Genomic DNA, 16,806 nt, shown 5'->3' with positions numbered 1-16,806 from the left:
AATTGCAACCTGAAACTATAAAGTCTTACATCTACAAATCTAACCATTATAAACTCTACAAAGTGATCTGATAACATCAATAACCTAACATACAACTGTAAAACACATGAATTTGCAACCTAAATAGAGAAATGAAGACATAAGTACGTAACTGTCTCAGTTCGGAAGGGGAGAGAACGTTAGACGGACGGATATCGGAGCAGATCCAATCGAGAATCGGACGAGCATCTTCGTACTGAAACGACCACTCGAAACTGTCTGGATCAAGTGCATCGTGACCTTCGAACCCTAATTCGCTCAATAATGTACAAAGTTCCGCCCGCTCATCTGCCGGTACCGGTTTTTGGTGAACGAAGAAGCTGGTACCATGATTCCGTGCTTTTAGCTTGAAGAACAAATCCTAATTTTTGTAAAAGTGAAGAAGCTGGGGGTTTTAAATCGTAAGGGGCTGGGATATTGACAATTGTCCCCCTCACGTGAGGGGCACATGGGTACATTTAACTGAGTAGATGGATGGGGTTTCTAGAAAAGGACAGGGTGTATGCAAATTTGTTAATTAAAGGAAATGGAATCCACAAATTAAACACAAAGGACATGGACTGAAATTTGAGATGTAAATAAAGAACGATCTATATAATTTACTCTTTTAATAGATTCTGATATAAGCTTTATTGAAAATGAAATTATATTTACAGTAGATTATCTCTTTTTATTACCATCCCAACAATATCATTACTTAAATATGGTTTTAGCATTAAAAATTTATTTACATTTATTTAATTATTTGTTTGTCTTGCCACGTGTACCCTCCCAATACCTCCAACGTGTCCCTTACTCAAAACATCTCCCGAAACTTGGGGCCAAAGCAAGAATATCCAAAAGGTAAATCCATCTTAACCCAAGGGTATGTATGTCATATCACCCACTTTTTTCAAAACAAAAATAGTAACAAATTAACAATATCTCAACACTTAACAACACGTTGTAACTAACTTTTCTCCAATCACGCATAACCAACTTGTACCGTACAAACTCCAAAGCCTCTTCTTTTCCTTCCCGTGGACCGACGCCACAGGATAACAAAACCACAGAGTAACAAATTTGAAACAGTAGACCGCGAAGCAGGTGATCGATTCTCAAAATAATACAGTTATTGTGACTATTCTGTTCAGTTTCTTCAAATAAATACCGACTGAAAGAAGTGTGTAGACAGAACGATCTGAAACCCTAAAAACGGTTACAAAATGAATCGATTGCTTGCGAATTCGGTTTTGAGGCGGTGTGTAATGAACGGCGGCCGGATTATGACTGGAGAACACGTGGTACAGTCGCCGGAGTTTGCTGCAGCGGCGGTGTTTAGTTTCCGGCCGTTTGATCGGTCGGTAATGGTGGCGGATCAGGATTTCGGGAGCTTTCAGTGGCGGAGGATGATGTGCTCTGCGGCGGAGCCGGCGGCAAAGGCGCCGGCGGTAAAACAGGCGGATGCCGGAGCTGCGAAGAAGGAAGGTGAAGATCAGGTTGCGGTTTCGAGTTATTGGGGGATTTCGAGATCTAAAATTACTAGAGAGGATGGTTCTGAGTGGCCGTGGAACTGTTTTATGGTAATTTAATTGTTGTTTACGTATTTTGATATTTACTTACGGTATGTCGATTGTTTAATTGCTTATAGTTGTTACGGTTGATCGATTGAACGCTCATGTTTCTAAGATCTCTACGAATTGTTGATTGTTTTGATAGATTAACTGATCATCTAGAGATCACTACGGCATGAATGCATGATGATTTTGTTTCATGCGTTTAGAATTTGCTTTAACCTCGCAGAAACTGGTTATTAAACTCTGAATAATCAAATTGCTGTTTACTTAAATTGATATTTGTTTCAGTTTTGTTGACTATTTGATTGCTTATAGTTCTTACGTTTGCATGATTGGACTCTTGTGTTTCTGAGATCTAGACGAATTGTTTATTGTTTTGATAGATTAACATATCATCACTGAATAATGATTTTGTTTTATGCTTTCAGAATTTGTTATATCATCTGTAGAAATCCCTTATTAAATGCTGCGTAATTAAATTGTTGTTTACTCAATTTGATATTTGTTTTAGTTTTGTTGACTGTTTGATTGCTTATAGTTAATACGGTTGCATATTGCTTATAGTTCTTACGGTTGCATATTGCTTATAGTTCTTACGGTTGCATATGATTGAACACTCATGTTTTTTATATCTCGACGAATTGTTGACTGTTTTGATAGATTAATAGATCATCACTGCATAATGATGTTTTATGTTTTCAGAATTTGGTTTAAAATCTCGGTAGAAACTTCCTATTTAATGCTGCATGATTAAATTAATGTTTACTTAATTTGATATGTGTTTCTGTTTTGTTACTGTTTAGTTCTTATGGTTGAATGATTGAATACTCATGTTTCTGAGATCTCGACGAATCGTTTATTGTTCTGATAGATTAAGAGATGACCTAGAGATCACTACTGCATGATGATTGTCTGTTAGAAAGTAGAAACTCCATATTAAATGCCCTGAGAAATTAGAAACTCCATATTAAATGCCCTGCGAAATTTTATTTGGTGACTGAGATATCTGTGGAACTTCCTGTTGCTTTCTGAATTTATAAATTTGCTAAATTATTCGTTATCTAGGTCCCACCTGTGGGTTTAGACCCCTGAAATATGAATGGCTTCAAAAAAGACATTGATGAATATGACAAGTCTTTTTTTTCTTTATAAATAGTTTTGTATATTTATTCCTAATCACCTATATTGGATGGCAATTAAAGATTTATTAGATGAAATGGGTTACATAATTTTATTTTTATGAAAAGTTCTGATTTCAGACCAGATATAGGTTGACCCGCACCTGTCTTTTGGGCATATAATGTTAGGTATACGACTTTAGAGCCATTTCATTTCTGAAATTTGACTATCTCCTGATTGTGTACTATCTTGTTTTGTAGCCGTGGGATACTTACGAATCGAACTTGTCAATCGATCTCAGTAAGCACCATGTACCGAAGAACTTCGTGGATAAATTTGCTTTCAGGACAGTGAAACTGATGAGAATTCCAACTGATATATTTTTCAAGGTATCTTTCATCCTTATGATATTATGCTAATGTTTATCATTAGTTAATTATCTGTTTACTGAAGTCCCAAATTTATGTTTATTCAGAGGCGGTACGGGTGCCGAGCAATGATGCTTGAAACTGTAGCAGCAGTCCCCGGGATGGTGGGAGGAATGCTACTGCACTTGAGATCTCTACGCAAGTTCCAGCAAAGTGGAGGTTGGATCAAAGCATTGCTTGAAGAAGCTGAGAATGAAAGGATGCACCTCATGACAATGGTGGAGCTCGTGAAACCCAAATGGTATGAACGCCTTCTGGTTCTAACCGTGCAGGGCGTTTTCTTCAACGCCTTCTTTGTTATATACGTATTATCCCCGAAACTAGCGCACAGAATCGTTGGGTATCTTGAAGAAGAAGCAGTACATTCATACACCGAGTTTCTCAAGGACATTGAAAGTGGTGCAATTGAAAATGTTCCGGCCCCTGCTATCGCGATCGACTATTGGAGATTGCCGAAAGATTCTACCTTGAAAGATGTCATAACTGTTATCCGAGCTGATGAAGCTCATCATCGTGATGTCAACCATTTTGCTTCTGTAAGTCCCATTTCCTTTTAACCAACATTTTTCTATCTTAGTTCCTGGGAACCACATAAACACTTGTACAAGTTGTTTATGTAGTTCCGTATGTAAAATTGGATCCATGTTGAACGACCCTGTTTATAAATAAAACATGACCCGAATTGAACCATCATATGTAAGTAAACGGGTTACGGGCCACCAGTAGTTGAGGTTTGTTATTATTGCAGGATATCCATTTCCAGGGTAAGGAATTGAGGGACGCTCCAGCACCTGTGGGTTACCACTAAACCGTTTGCTTATAGAGGAGGTATAGGATTCTGGTGGTATGGGTGCTTCAGTCAGTCAAACAAATAAGCATTTGTACAGTGATATGAACTAGCATTTAAGCACGATTAATATGGTCGTGTGTTACCTCTGTCAAAATGATGTGGATTCGACATGTTTTGCATAAAATAAGTTTACATTTGCGTGTGCCGAAAGCTAATAATAGTTGTACAAATATTGAGAAGCAATATGACCGACTTTTTTTTTTTTTTTACCAAGTGTCGATAATGGTTCAAAATGAGTTAAGTTTGAGACACGTGTTTATAAGTGTGATTCAAACATGCCTGGTTGATCCGACTAACTTCATTTTTTATGCACAATTATTGGATAAAAGAGTTGAAACAAACCATATTATTAAAATAATGAGGTCATTTCTATAGATAAAGTGATAAACCGATTTAAAAGGTTATAATCTATATAATTGGATAGTAGCATGTGTTGTCTGTATTTATTTTGCTATAAATACATATCTATATAACGAGTCTCCCGGGATATTGTTTAAGAAAAATAACCGAGTGTGTGTTAAGAGTGAGAGAGCCGATCCTTAAACCTGTAGTTGAAGACTGATATTTATAGCCGAAGAGTGTGGAGAACGAGATGGGCTGATCCAGACGTCGTAATCAAGGAATCTCCCGTTTGTCTTCTCTGGCACGACCGTTGGTGTTTGCAAAGGATTGAGATGTTGGCGCGCGGTGATTGGAGCCATGTGGCCCGCCGGTTGTCCTTGTTGACAAGTCTGTCACCAGTTGTGAGTGGAGATCATAGAGTAGTGAACGACGCAGCCTGATTGGTTACACATCACCGTCCTTTTGTACTTCTTGTCTCCTACGCGATTGATCAACGTGGGAGCTATATGGGCATGACCTGTCGCACCTGCCATATGTACTATTTATACTTGTATTAGTTGTCAATGTGTTGCGTGCGCCGATAAGAGCTTGCGCGCATACTCTGGTGATAGCTGAGTGTTGTTTTTTTAAGTTTGGGTATGGTCATCTGCGCGCATATCTTGTAATGTCTTGCGCATGATCCAGGACCATACCCTTTCAATAATGAAAAATATAAACGTAGAACAATCACCAGATCAAGAAAGATGAGTTGGAAAAGGGTTTGGTAACTAAATACGTAGTTTTGCTTCTTTGTTTTTTGTTTGTTTCTTCTTTATTTTTTGTTTGTTTGTTTTTTCTTAACATTCTGATATAAATTTTAAACGGAGACAGAGATGTTTTAAAAATTATATTTTTAGTTTCGTAAGTAATTGTTTAAAAAATAATATTAATTCTAACTAATGAAACGTATTAAAAAAATTAAACACAAAGTTCACTAACTCCATATCACACATTTTAGTGAAAGCTGAAACCACTCATACTTATATTTACATGGCGTTGACGTAACAATACTATTTTTCACCTTTCTTTTCTTCTTGCGATACCAAAGTCTTATAAACCATATAAATGATTTGTAAACAATAATTACTTCACTTATAATAATTTAAGGCTCCATCTATCTAAATACCTACAAAATCTATTTGGAACACCCGCTACCTATACGCACATATAGGAACCTTTTAACATCTAATTTCTAAAGCTGTATATTATCCTCTCGTATACAGCTAATGCATCAAAAACATGTTGATCATAACAATCACCTTTATCTCTAATTTGTCAATAGAAAGATTCTTCAACCACTCGAGTTTGAAGCAATAGATTTTTGAACTATTCGAAGTGCATCAACACCCATATAATGTACCGTAAAAAGATTCTTAGATGTTTCTTTTTTTAGAACAAAGAATTTCTTTAATCGTGTCATCCTCGTCTTTTTTATGTATGTAAACGATTGTAATTAATAAATTATAGTACTTATCAGTAGTAACCATTAAGCATAACTATATTAACGGGTCGGGTCAAGTAACAGTTAGAAACAAGTTATGATGAAATCAGGCTAAACATTTGGAAACAAGTTATGATCAAATCAGTTTTTTTCCTGCAGCAGGCAGAAGTGATGGACTGGCTGTGGCGGCCCGCAGGCCAGTCATCAGTAGCTGGTGTGGTGATAACAGACAGTGGTAGTGTCTGGACCATTTGGATATGTTCTTGCTTCTAAGTTCAAATTTTCATGATCTCATTTTGACCAATTTTTATCAAGGATAGGACTAGTCATATGACATCAAAACAAATCCAGACCTGAAAATCCCAATCCAGGGTAGCGCGCAACTTCTGATGCATGACGTACAACCGACTATAGCAAAAACCGGTATCAATTTCAGTATTCTAGCTTTGATAGAGTAAATTATATGATCATTTATAGGAGATTAACATTTTATATATTATAGCAACATACACATAATCAAAACCCAAACCGACTTCCAACTGCTTTTTTCATTTCACTACCCAAATGGCCACAAAAACGACAACCCAGTCCTCCTTCCCCGCCTGGATCCGCCATCATCTTCACTACCACCACCACCACCGGCGGCGGTGGTGGTGGCACCGCCACCACTACTACTCCCCCTACTTGCACCATGAGCCGGAAGCTCCACCCGACACACGGGGCAAGAATTATGCTGTACCAACCACGGCTCGATGCAACCCGAATGATAGATATGGTTACACGGCATTTGTCTAGCCTCGCACCCCAACTCAAACTTATCTTTACAAACCGGGCAGTGAGAATCAGTGTTCACGTGTCTATTTGTAATCTTAATAGTGGGCATAGAATCGATTGCTGATTGGGTCGCTGGTGGCGGGCCCTGCCTGCCATCGTTCATCGAAAGTTGTTCAAATAGCTCCTGTAACCCAGGACCCATAAAGAAATTACCGACATTAGCCCGTCTAGGACCCGGTGGTGCACCGTTGAAGAAGACCTCGAATCTATCATCGACAGGCATCCGAGTCGGGCCTTGACCGTCAAATACGAACCACGGAACCGCACCCTGTTCAGGGACGAGTCTCGACCGCCTCCTCATATCAAAACCCAGATTTCTTCCAGCCATTCTTTGGCTTATCAACTCGGCAAAAACATCCATAATCTCAGAAGGCCCGTGTGCGTGAGTATGCCCAATGTGCGGTTGTGCGGGTTCCACCACCTCGCTTAGTTCTTGCACGAATCCCCCGGAACAATATGGGCAAACGGGATTACGACCTCGAAGCCGGACCGGTTGTTGGCATTGGTAGCACCAATGTGTATTTCCACCGCTCGACATTGCTAGTTAGTGACAGGTATGGAGTCTCTAAGGCCCAAATATAAATTGTATTCTGCATTCAGGGAATAAGGATATTAATTATAGGTGAAAACAGTATCAGGATATAAATTATAGGTGCCACAGCATCAGGATATAAATTACAGGTGACAGGGTATCAGGATAAAAACTATACTATTATAGGTGACACAGTATCAGGATATAAACTATATTAATATCGGGGACACAGAATAAGGATATCAATTATATGTGACACGTAATCAATCAGGTGTTTTTCTTAGCTGTTCGATATTTTGTCAATAAAGTTAAAAAGTAGGGGTGACACGGTATCAGGATATAAATTATATGTGCTTATCGGAACAAAACTGAACCCATAGTTATTATAGGCGCTAGGCGCAAAAAAAGCGAAAATAAATTAAGAATATATTATGTATTAGAAAATAATAATATTCTTCAAATACAATAAACAAAAGCTATTATATAACATTTAATATCATCTTTTTAGTACCAAAAGTTCTAAAATAATAGTGTAAAAAAGTAGTTTTCTTTAGATAAAAGTAGAAATCTGGCTGGAATCTTGTCGGAACTTAGGCAGCGTTCATTTCGTGGATTGTAAAGGAATTGGAATTGGAATTTGCGCAAGAATTGAAATTTGATTTGGAATTTAGGTGTGTTTGTTTCACAAAACGGAATAAAATCCAGATGGAATTGGAATGTAGATACTCTTATGTTATTGTTCGATTCCAATTCATTTTTTTGTTGAAACCAACAATGTAAGAAATGGGGTCAGCATTCAAATTCCATCATGGACCATTCCATTCCGTGAAACGAACGCTACCTAAGAATTTGGCCCGAAACTCTTAGGAATCTAGGAATCTCGGCGGAATCTGCGCCTAAACCATCACCTAGAGAATTAAAGCGCAATTGCCTTGACTTAAAGCGCGTTTGCCCTCGCCTCAAAAATGGGCCTACGCGCAAGAGGCGATGGCTTTTAACCATAGTTATCAAAGGCGCTAGGCGCACAGGTCTCGCCTCGGGCCTAGGCATATGGCACAAAAAAAGCGAGGGCCTGAGAAAAGAAAAGCGCAGTTAAACGAAAAAAATTAAAAAAATATATTAAGTATTAGAATAACACTATTTTTCAAATAAAACAAACAAAAGCTATTATATAACATGGGTGGGAGTTGGCTACAAAGTCCATTTTTTCGACAAAGTGTAAGAAGTCATAAAACACCATAATGTCAACCATAAAACACACTCAAACCCCACAAAATAACAAAGTGAAGATTACCAAAACGCCATATTTGTGGGTTTTGTGTTGTGTTTTGGATGACAAGGCTTTGATTATCGAATGACTAACATTAGTGTGTTTTATGTTGATTATCATGTTGTGTTTTATAGTGGAAGTGTATTGTACATTTTGCCTTAACGTACGAGCGTACGCTATGGCAAGTTCGCACGTTATAACCCCAGAAAGGAAATCTCGCATGTTGTAAAAAACCACAGATCGCATTTTAAAAAAAAAATCGTTGAAAAAAACCAAAATCGCCTGTTCAAAAAAAAATCGCATGGTGATACTGCATCCCGTACGCGGCGTACGTTAAGGCAATTTGTACAATAACCGGCCTCGTGTTTTATATTCATAGTTCTATGATGGTGTGTTTGAAGTTTTTATGGACTCTTAGGGTTTAGATATTTTGTTTTAGTGATCTTCACTCTGTTATTTGTGGGTTTTGAGTGTGTTTTATTGCTGAAATTGTGGTGTTTTATGACTTTGTAATCTTTATAGGAAAAATAGACTTTGTAGCCGAACCCCACCCTATATAACATTTTATATTACCAAATTAGTACCAAAAGTTCTAAAATAGTGAAGATTCAACTGTAATTCCAAAACTTGAAAGTTCTAAAGTTTAAAAAGTAGATCATTCTGGATGAAAGTTGCTTCAATCGGTATTGTGGAAGCTCATCATGTGGAGAAGATCAATAATTTTGCATTAAATAATAATAAAAAAAGAATAAATTGGGATTTAGTGCGCATGGAGAGCTGAAGCGAGCATCTAGGAACTAGAAGCGCAATTAATGGGCTACGCTTGGAAAATGGGCCTAGGCGCATTAAGCGAGGGCTTTTAATAACTATGCTTTTAACAACTATAACCGGAACTGAAAGTTAAAGAATATTAAAACAGAAAACCAGACCAATCTAAACTAGTTAGGTACAAGGCCGGTTCCTTTCTAGAACCAGTTTAGTTCCAACAAAGACTGTAAAGAAAATACAAACTTGGGGTTTAAAAGTTTATAGTTTGAAAATATATACATACAAAACGGATTCGTTCAAGTTAAACAAAAAAAATTCTAAGAATTTTTGGTTCACCGTACCGAACTGAACCAAGAGCTGGTTATTGTAAGCCTCCCACACCAAGATATGGTTAGTTTCTTTAGAAACTCTAGAACTGACAACTGGATCAAATATAGATGATACCAGTTCAGTCGGTCCAGTTCTTGTTTGGTTCTTCAGTTTTCTCCCTCACCGTGATTTTTAGACACCCTATCTCAAAGTACTATTGCAGTTGAACCAATAGAACCTTGTCACTCAGGTTTTCATGTATATGAAGGAAAAAAAAATATCTACCATAGAGGTCTTGGAAAACCTATCTTGCACTATGTAAGAAAACTAACGTAAATCATATGACATAAGAGAGAAGTTGTTGAAAGACAAGCTCAGTGTTACGTATAACCGTTTTGCACCACATTAATTGATGAATATGATTTGTAAGGTTCAACAAAAAGGCATCTATCCTAGATATAACGAAAAAGGAAGATGCCCTGCACTTGTCATAAAAAGATTCCTTTTAACTTTTTTACAAGTATGGCTAGAAGCACTTTGCTAGTTATCCAATGTTCACCGCATCTCCTATAAATAACCGATAATAGTAACATATTATGCCTAAAACAGCAATCACACATAACTATAACTAGATTAAAAGCTCCTTATATGATTAGAGGTTAACATAAAACATGATCGGTTCACTTAGCCAATAACCGATAATCCCACAAAGAAGAATTGCTTAAAGCATCTCAGTGTGAAGAACATAAAAAATGACCGGAAAGAGTGGGATCTTTTATACCGAGCTTAAGGATCATATAGGGCTTGAACGAAAATCGGGTTATAACCATATTACTTAAAGAAAAGGAGAACGATGAAAAATACTTGCCTTACAGAGTGAATGTGAAGATCACAGGCGAGAAACTTTATCTAGAGAAGATGTAAAGGGATATCTGACAGTAGGAAGAAAAAGATGAAGATGATAATTAACTAACGGTACACATAAAAGTTAACAGAGAGGTGACAGTGAACAAGAATGATGGGATGTAAGGAAAAGACCATTCTTCCATGATTCATGTATCTTTGTTCTTGAAAAAGACAAGAAGATGCCAGCATGACACATATGAGGGATAAAGTCAAATTCCCTTGTCTACAAGTTTTAAGAAAAAAGAATATTGAGTACTTTCCTTCCAAATTTACTTCCCAAAATGGGAGATAAGGATACAATGTATTGTCATAGTTACATAACCGCCCTTATAAATTAACCGATAAATAAATAAACGAATTTAGCTTTCTTTCGTAACCTCTTCTACATGTGGGATGTAAGGCTAATAATCATTGTTTGTTTGTATAACCCAAACGTAAAGTTAAGTTTTGTTCTGTCACGTCATACACAGAACATTTCCGTTATACAAAAACGATGTATATTCCACACAACAAGTGAACTTAACTAAAAATGGAGCACCAAGAGTCCCGAGCCGAATTAAGATAACCAGTCATCTCTAGCAACTAGTAACATTAGTTATATTCTTACCCCACTGGGAATGTGAAGAAAAGTTACTTTAAGATAAACACCAAACACATCAACTAATCAAAAAGTTACTTTCAGATAAACACGAAACACATCAACTAATCAAGTGTCATGCATGTAGACACACACATGCATAGTCACAAGAATACATCATCATACTCAGTAAATCCCACCAATAGCAAAGCTAAGGCAGGGTCTGAGGAGGGAAGATGTAGACAACCTTACCTCTACCCGTAGGAATAGAGAGGCTGCTTCCAGTGAGACCCCCAGCTCGATTGTAGTTTTGTATCAAGCCTTGGACCTAAGACACATAACACTCAAACAATCGGGACAGAGACTGATATCCAAACAGAAAAGAATACAAACCTTAGGCGACCGGTGTAAAGCAAGTCAATGACAAAGAATTTGATCCTAAAACAACACAATGCACCCTAATATTCTAAATACTTGTCAATGACAATCTCATTTCAACCATACAAAAATTAACAGACATACTTACCACAATCACAGTTCAGTTTTTTTTTTTTTTTTTTTTGAAATACTAATAACTTATGTACGATAATCATTCATGAAAATAATTTAAAAATCATTCAATCAGCAACAAATAAATGTAATTTTAACACCGAATTCAGATTGAATAAACAAAAATCTAAAATTACGGAAACTACAACACGCAATTTCATTAATCAAATTATCAATCTTAATTTTTTTTTAAATAAACCTAGATTTAACAAGCATGTGAAGATCCGTATATACCAGTATACAATCACTAACAAACTATAATTGACAATAATAATAATAAGAGAATTAATCGGACAAAATAACCTGAAAATTGGAGGGTCGATAGAAGCAAAGTAAACCGAATTTTGTTAAGAATAAGAATATTATTTACCTCGAGGATGATGATAATGGCGGTGGAGACTAGAATTGGGGGAAGGTCAGAGAGAGAGTGAAATGAGTCGAAGTTACTGGAAATATATTAAGGATCGGTTTTGACTGGGCCAACATGGTCAACTCACCAAATGCCAACCACTAATTTTTTTTATTTAGACTAGGTGACTTTTGTGTATCTGGGTTGCCACTTGTTAAACTATTATTGGTTGTATTAAAATTAAAAAAAGAAAAAAAATGAATCCAACGACCAGGTTGCTGAAGCAACCTAGGTCATGACCTAAAATTATATCCACTTGTCCAAACATGGTTGGTGCACCTTTTTTTTTTATTTATTACTAATTCCCCCATCAATTTAATTACTCAAATAACTTTTTATAATTAATCTTATAAGAAAAACTAAATACACAGTATTTCTTAAAATAATTTTGTGAACATTCCTATATAAATTTTATTAAAAACAGATTTTGTTAAAAAAACACATTTTTAATATAAAATAAATACTTATTTATAAAAGTTGGTTTAGGTTGGGTTGTTAATGGATATGAAAGGTTGGGTTGTAAATGGAAGAAAGAGAAATTAGTTTTTTAATAAAGGTTGAGTTGGGTTATGAATGTGAATGGTCTTAGTTGAATGATGCAAAAGCAAATGTTGTTTATGGGATGCTTTTATTTTATTTTAATTTGACTAAACACTTATTTAAATAAGATTTTTTTTATGGACGACTAGTTGGTTTAGTGATGTGCCATCAATTATACACATTTTTAGTGCATAATTACTTTAATGACTTTATAGTTGAAAATACTATTGAAATCGTTTATGTTTGATAAATGTAGGTTTCTAAGGTCTTTGAATGAAAAGAAGTGAAAAAAAGCATATAAATGAGGCAAAAATACAAGATTACAAGGAAATTAGCAAGTTGCCGGATAGACACGGCCGTACCAGGCTATGGGCATCGTGCACGACACCCAGGAGCACAAAGTCAACAAGTCAACCCATGAATGGTCAACAAAAGTCCATGATATACGAAAGCACGGTTGTACACGCCATGGCACGCCCGTGCTTAGCTAAAGACAAAGTGTGGAAGCTTAGAGGTGCGACAAGAATGACACATGTTCAAGCCCTGTCGGGTGCTCATAACAGAAATCTCAACAAAATGTACCGGGAAAAGACAAGAAGGAAAACTAATTGTCGAGACAAAGGACTAAGCACGCTCGCGCCAGCCTTGGTACGCTCGTGCTCACCTGCACCCAACCAGTCTATAAATAGAAGCCCTTGGCTGCCCATTTTCACCATCCCAATTCACTCGCTCCTCTTCCATTTTTCATAGACATACTATCTGATCCTGAGAGGTCACATAGAAGTTTGGGGCCACTCCAAGAAAACACTTGTAATAGCTTAGTTTTCAAAAGAGAGTGTACTTGTAATCAACAACTTTCACTTACTTATTTGATCTTACACTTAATCCATCATGATCCTTCACATGATCATTGTTTGTGGACAAGTTAGTATGGCCATTTCTAGCTAAACCCTTTGTGTTGCTTGGGTTGTAGATGAAGCTTGGTATGAATTAAATGTTTAAACTTTGAAAAACTGGTGTGTTATTGTAACACCTCGGAATTTGTGTCGAATAATATAAAGACACGTGTCTAATAACTCTCAAATATGCCTAATAATTTGGACGAGAGGGACTAATTTTGTAAAGTCACGAAAGTATGAATGTGGAGGGACTAAATATGAAAAATCCTAAAAAAAATTGAGTTCTGAAGGTCTCATACGGACCACAAGGACTGCCCATTACGTTCCGTAAGCATGTTTAAATATTTCTGCGCGCTTAAGGTCCTTACAGACCGTAAGCCATTACCCCTTACGGTCCGTAAAGGACTGCCAGTGGCAGTTTACGCTTGCTGCCCAAGTTCTTCTGCCCTCTTGCCACCTTGCACGCAAAGTGCCACCTATCTTCAGCTCTTAACACGTCCATGGACACCTGGAATGATCCTAGATCAGTTCTAAACACATGGATCAATCCTATGAATCATCTCCAACTATAAATACCCTTGCATTTGCAACTTGGAGACTTGCTCAACTCTATCACTTTATTCTGGAGTTCCTGATCAAAAGGACCTCCCTCTGAGTTCTAAACATTCTCTTGGACCACATGTAAGTGTTCCATCCCTGCTTTTTTTTTTCATTTTATAGGCTAATATTAGCCGAAAGTCAAGCAAATTGACTTTTGCTTTGACACTCGAATCGAACATGGCTATGTGATCGTAATAAGGTAGGAGTTAATCCCTCAAAAGGGCACCTCCTGGAAATCACGCTAAGTTGGTCAAATGACGGGTCAAAGTTATATTTAATAAAAAGTCAAAACGCAATTTTCGGAAAACTTATAAAACGAACTTGTAAATGTTTAAACACATGTTTTTGACATCATGTCAGTTGGTAATTAATATTAGAACATGTATAAATATAACAACGCTCCTAAAATTTATTAGAACATCCCTATATGTCCTAAAATACACCCCGAATACGAAAAATGGGCCCAAAATACCTTAAATTTTACAAAAATCAAATAAAACAAAAATCAGGGGGTCCTCGCGGGGCGCGATAGACTCCCCTTGGTCCGTCGCGGGCCGCAACAACTTGGCCACCAGGCTTAACCCGGTGCCACCACGTGGCATGTGCGTGTCGATGCTACTTGGTCAACTCAGCAACCCTAGAGCCTACTCCACCTAGCTCGCAGGCCGCGTAAGCCCTGTCCTCATCTTTCGCGGGGCGCGAGGAAGTGGCCGAACAACCCTATAAATAGAGGGCTTCGGCTCTCATTTCAAATCGCTCAAAATATCAATCTCTCTTTCAAATTTGAATTGTAGAAATAATATTGGGTACAATACCCCCTAATTAGCGAAACTCTGCCTACCCCCGGTTACATATTAGATACGCTGCCCGATTGATCTAGTGCTCTGTTGATCTATTGCTCCGTAACGCATGTCAAGGCTCTGCCTGACTCAGTCGTTGGAGTTCTGTCTCGGGGAGGATATAGCTAATGTAAATTTGGGTTATTATACTAACGCGTGTGCATTGTTTAATTTAATAGATAATAACCAGGAAGTCACAAGGAAATACCTAAATTAGCAATGTGAGTTAATCCTTCTTTTCATAAACTGTTTTTACAAAACCTAAATTGTTTTTATCTTATAATTAACAGTGATTGAGTATTTGTAATTCTACAATTATCGTCGGTATGTTGGGGTTTTGTATACAAAATTTGTTACTACACTGTGAGTAGTAACATTACCACAAGTCAGGATTGGCAGTACCGTGGGTGGTAATTAAAGTAGATGTAAACAAATGTAATTGTTGGATTGTCCTCAATGCTGTAAAATGATAAAACCTATTTTGATTAAACTGGGATTTACTTGCCAGTATTTCTTGCTGATAAAATTTTTTTAAACACATTTCAGGTAACAAAATGTGAAAGCCAATTAGAAGCCAGCTGGAGAGCACTGAAGGCTTGAAAAAGTAGCTATAAAAGTACCTAAATAAAGAAGAAGTTTTATTTCAATAAATTAGGGTTTATCCCTATAAACATGTTTGTCATAGAAATTTGGGAATTTCCCATGTATTTATTAATTATAAAAATGTGGTGTTTTACTCTGATAAAATATTTCCTAACTACGGTCCTGATGAAATTAATAAACACCGATACCACCAGCTCTGAGTAGGCCGCGGCCGCCCGCCTCCCGGGGCAGGGTTCGGGGGTTGCGACAATAAACATGTTTAGCCCATCATTTCCAGTTTACATGTCGGTGCGCAACCGAAAGTCGAGCAGTTTGACTTCTGCTTTGACTTTCGATTCTGACCCGAATTAGTAACTTTAGCTACTGATTCTAAGTTGCATTATGACCATAACTATATGTAGGATAACCCTCTAAGGTTATACTACTTGGTCATGATCAGTTCTTGAGTTTTTAGGCAAGTTCATGAATTATGCCATATTATACCGAAAATGCCCTTTTGGTGCATAATTTGGTTTTAAACCATAATGAACATATGAAATGGATTACCTACTGACTTGCTAACTTAATTAAAATGTTTTGGAATATTGAACTTGTTTATAGCTCATCCGATCACCCGATACCGCCTATGCGCGTACGGTTAGCTTATGTAACTAGTTTACGTAAGTTTACCGAATCGGGTCAATTCTTTTCAAATTCTTTCAATTTACAGAATGTAAATAAGTTTACCCATATTATACAAGTCTTAGTACTTGTGAGGGTTTAAACTACATTCTATTCGGCCATCGCTTAATCTAGCGTATCGTACCGTTTTCATTATTTTAAGTTAATCGGTCCAAGTCTATGACTTGAATAAGACCTGTCAACATTCTAATTGGTTATTATACCATTCATTTCAGACTAAGGCATTCCAGTAGATTGCAACCGAGCTTAGTTAATTGATATATTGGTTGTGCTTGTTATAATATCTTGCATTCTAAGATTATTAAGCCAGGTAAATACTCTTAACCTATTTTTCCTATACGAGCTTGGGATACGGTATATTATTACTGAATGGTCGGGTATGGGATCAAAGACCTATGTGTTGGGAATCCAAATAATCCGTTTTAATTCATATTACTTGAACTTAAACATTGGGGGTTAATACGACTGTGTCCTGGATATCCTCGGCTCATTTAATTGCAAGTGGCCACGACCTAAGTGTGGGGTGTAGGCATACACCTGACAGATGCTAATACTATATTAAAATGATTTTTATAACCCAATACGGGTTTACCCAATAAGGGTATAATGTCCTGTGTCGGTTAATCATGTTCTCGGCATAGTTTTCGGGCCCCATATGTATTGCCAAGCTTGTAAA

General features: G+C 37.0%; 2 protein-coding genes across 5 annotated transcripts; one reads left to right on the top strand and one right to left on the bottom strand.

Annotated features, from left to right (window-relative positions):
- Positions 1-1,132: 1,132 nt before the first annotated feature.
- LOC110918686 (ubiquinol oxidase, mitochondrial) lies at positions 1,133-4,194 on the top strand. The gene is made up of 4 exons (XM_022162965.2): positions 1,133-1,601; positions 2,975-3,103; positions 3,190-3,678; positions 3,891-4,194. The coding sequence occupies exons 1-4, from the start codon at positions 1,245-1,247 to the stop codon at positions 3,948-3,950; spliced, it is 1,035 nt and encodes a 344-aa protein (XP_022018657.1). The 5' UTR covers positions 1,133-1,244; the 3' UTR covers positions 3,951-4,194.
- A 2,031-nt stretch (positions 4,195-6,225) lies between these two features.
- On the bottom strand, positions 6,226-12,064 carry LOC110915160 (probable E3 ubiquitin-protein ligase RHC1A). 4 transcript variants are annotated; one of them, XM_022159814.2, is made up of 4 exons: positions 11,930-11,993; positions 10,566-10,656; positions 10,396-10,459; positions 6,226-7,238 (listed from the first exon to the last, which is right to left on the bottom strand). In XM_022159814.2, exon 4 carries the CDS (start codon positions 7,184-7,186, stop codon positions 6,371-6,373), a length of 816 nt encoding a protein of 271 aa, XP_022015506.1. In that variant the 5' UTR covers positions 7,187-7,238; positions 10,396-10,459; positions 10,566-10,656; positions 11,930-11,993; the 3' UTR covers positions 6,226-6,370. The 4 variants fall into 4 exon arrangements, with proteins under 4 accessions (XP_022015506.1, XP_022015507.1, XP_022015505.1 ...); XM_022159815.2 differs by lacking the exon at positions 10,566-10,656 and having other exon boundaries at positions 11,930-12,029; XM_022159813.2 differs by lacking the exons at positions 10,396-10,459; positions 10,566-10,656 and having other exon boundaries at positions 11,930-12,064.
- Positions 12,065-16,806: the final 4,742 nt, after the last annotated feature.

This window comes from Helianthus annuus, chromosome 16, assembly GCF_002127325.2.
Source record: "Helianthus annuus cultivar XRQ/B chromosome 16, HanXRQr2.0-SUNRISE, whole genome shotgun sequence".
NCBI lineage: Eukaryota > Viridiplantae > Streptophyta > Magnoliopsida > Asterales > Asteraceae > Helianthus > Helianthus annuus.
This window is presented reverse-complemented; position numbering and strand designations above follow the sequence as displayed.

Bases quoted from the DNA above. Each gene is read 5' to 3' on its own strand.
- LOC110918686 (XM_022162965.2), top strand. From the start codon at position 1,245: ATGAATCGATTGCTTGCGAATTCGGTTTTGAGGCGGTGTGTAATGAAC. The intron at 1,602-2,974 runs GTAATTTAATTG...CTTGTTTTGTAG, and splicing joins GGCCGTGGAACTGTTTTATG to CCGTGGGATACTTACGAATC. The intron at 3,679-3,890 runs GTAAGTCCCATT...TTATTATTGCAG, and splicing joins ATGTCAACCATTTTGCTTCT to GATATCCATTTCCAGGGTAA.
- LOC110915160 (XM_022159813.2), bottom strand. From the start codon at position 7,186: ATGTCGAGCGGTGGAAATACACATTGGTGCTACCAATGCCAACAACCG.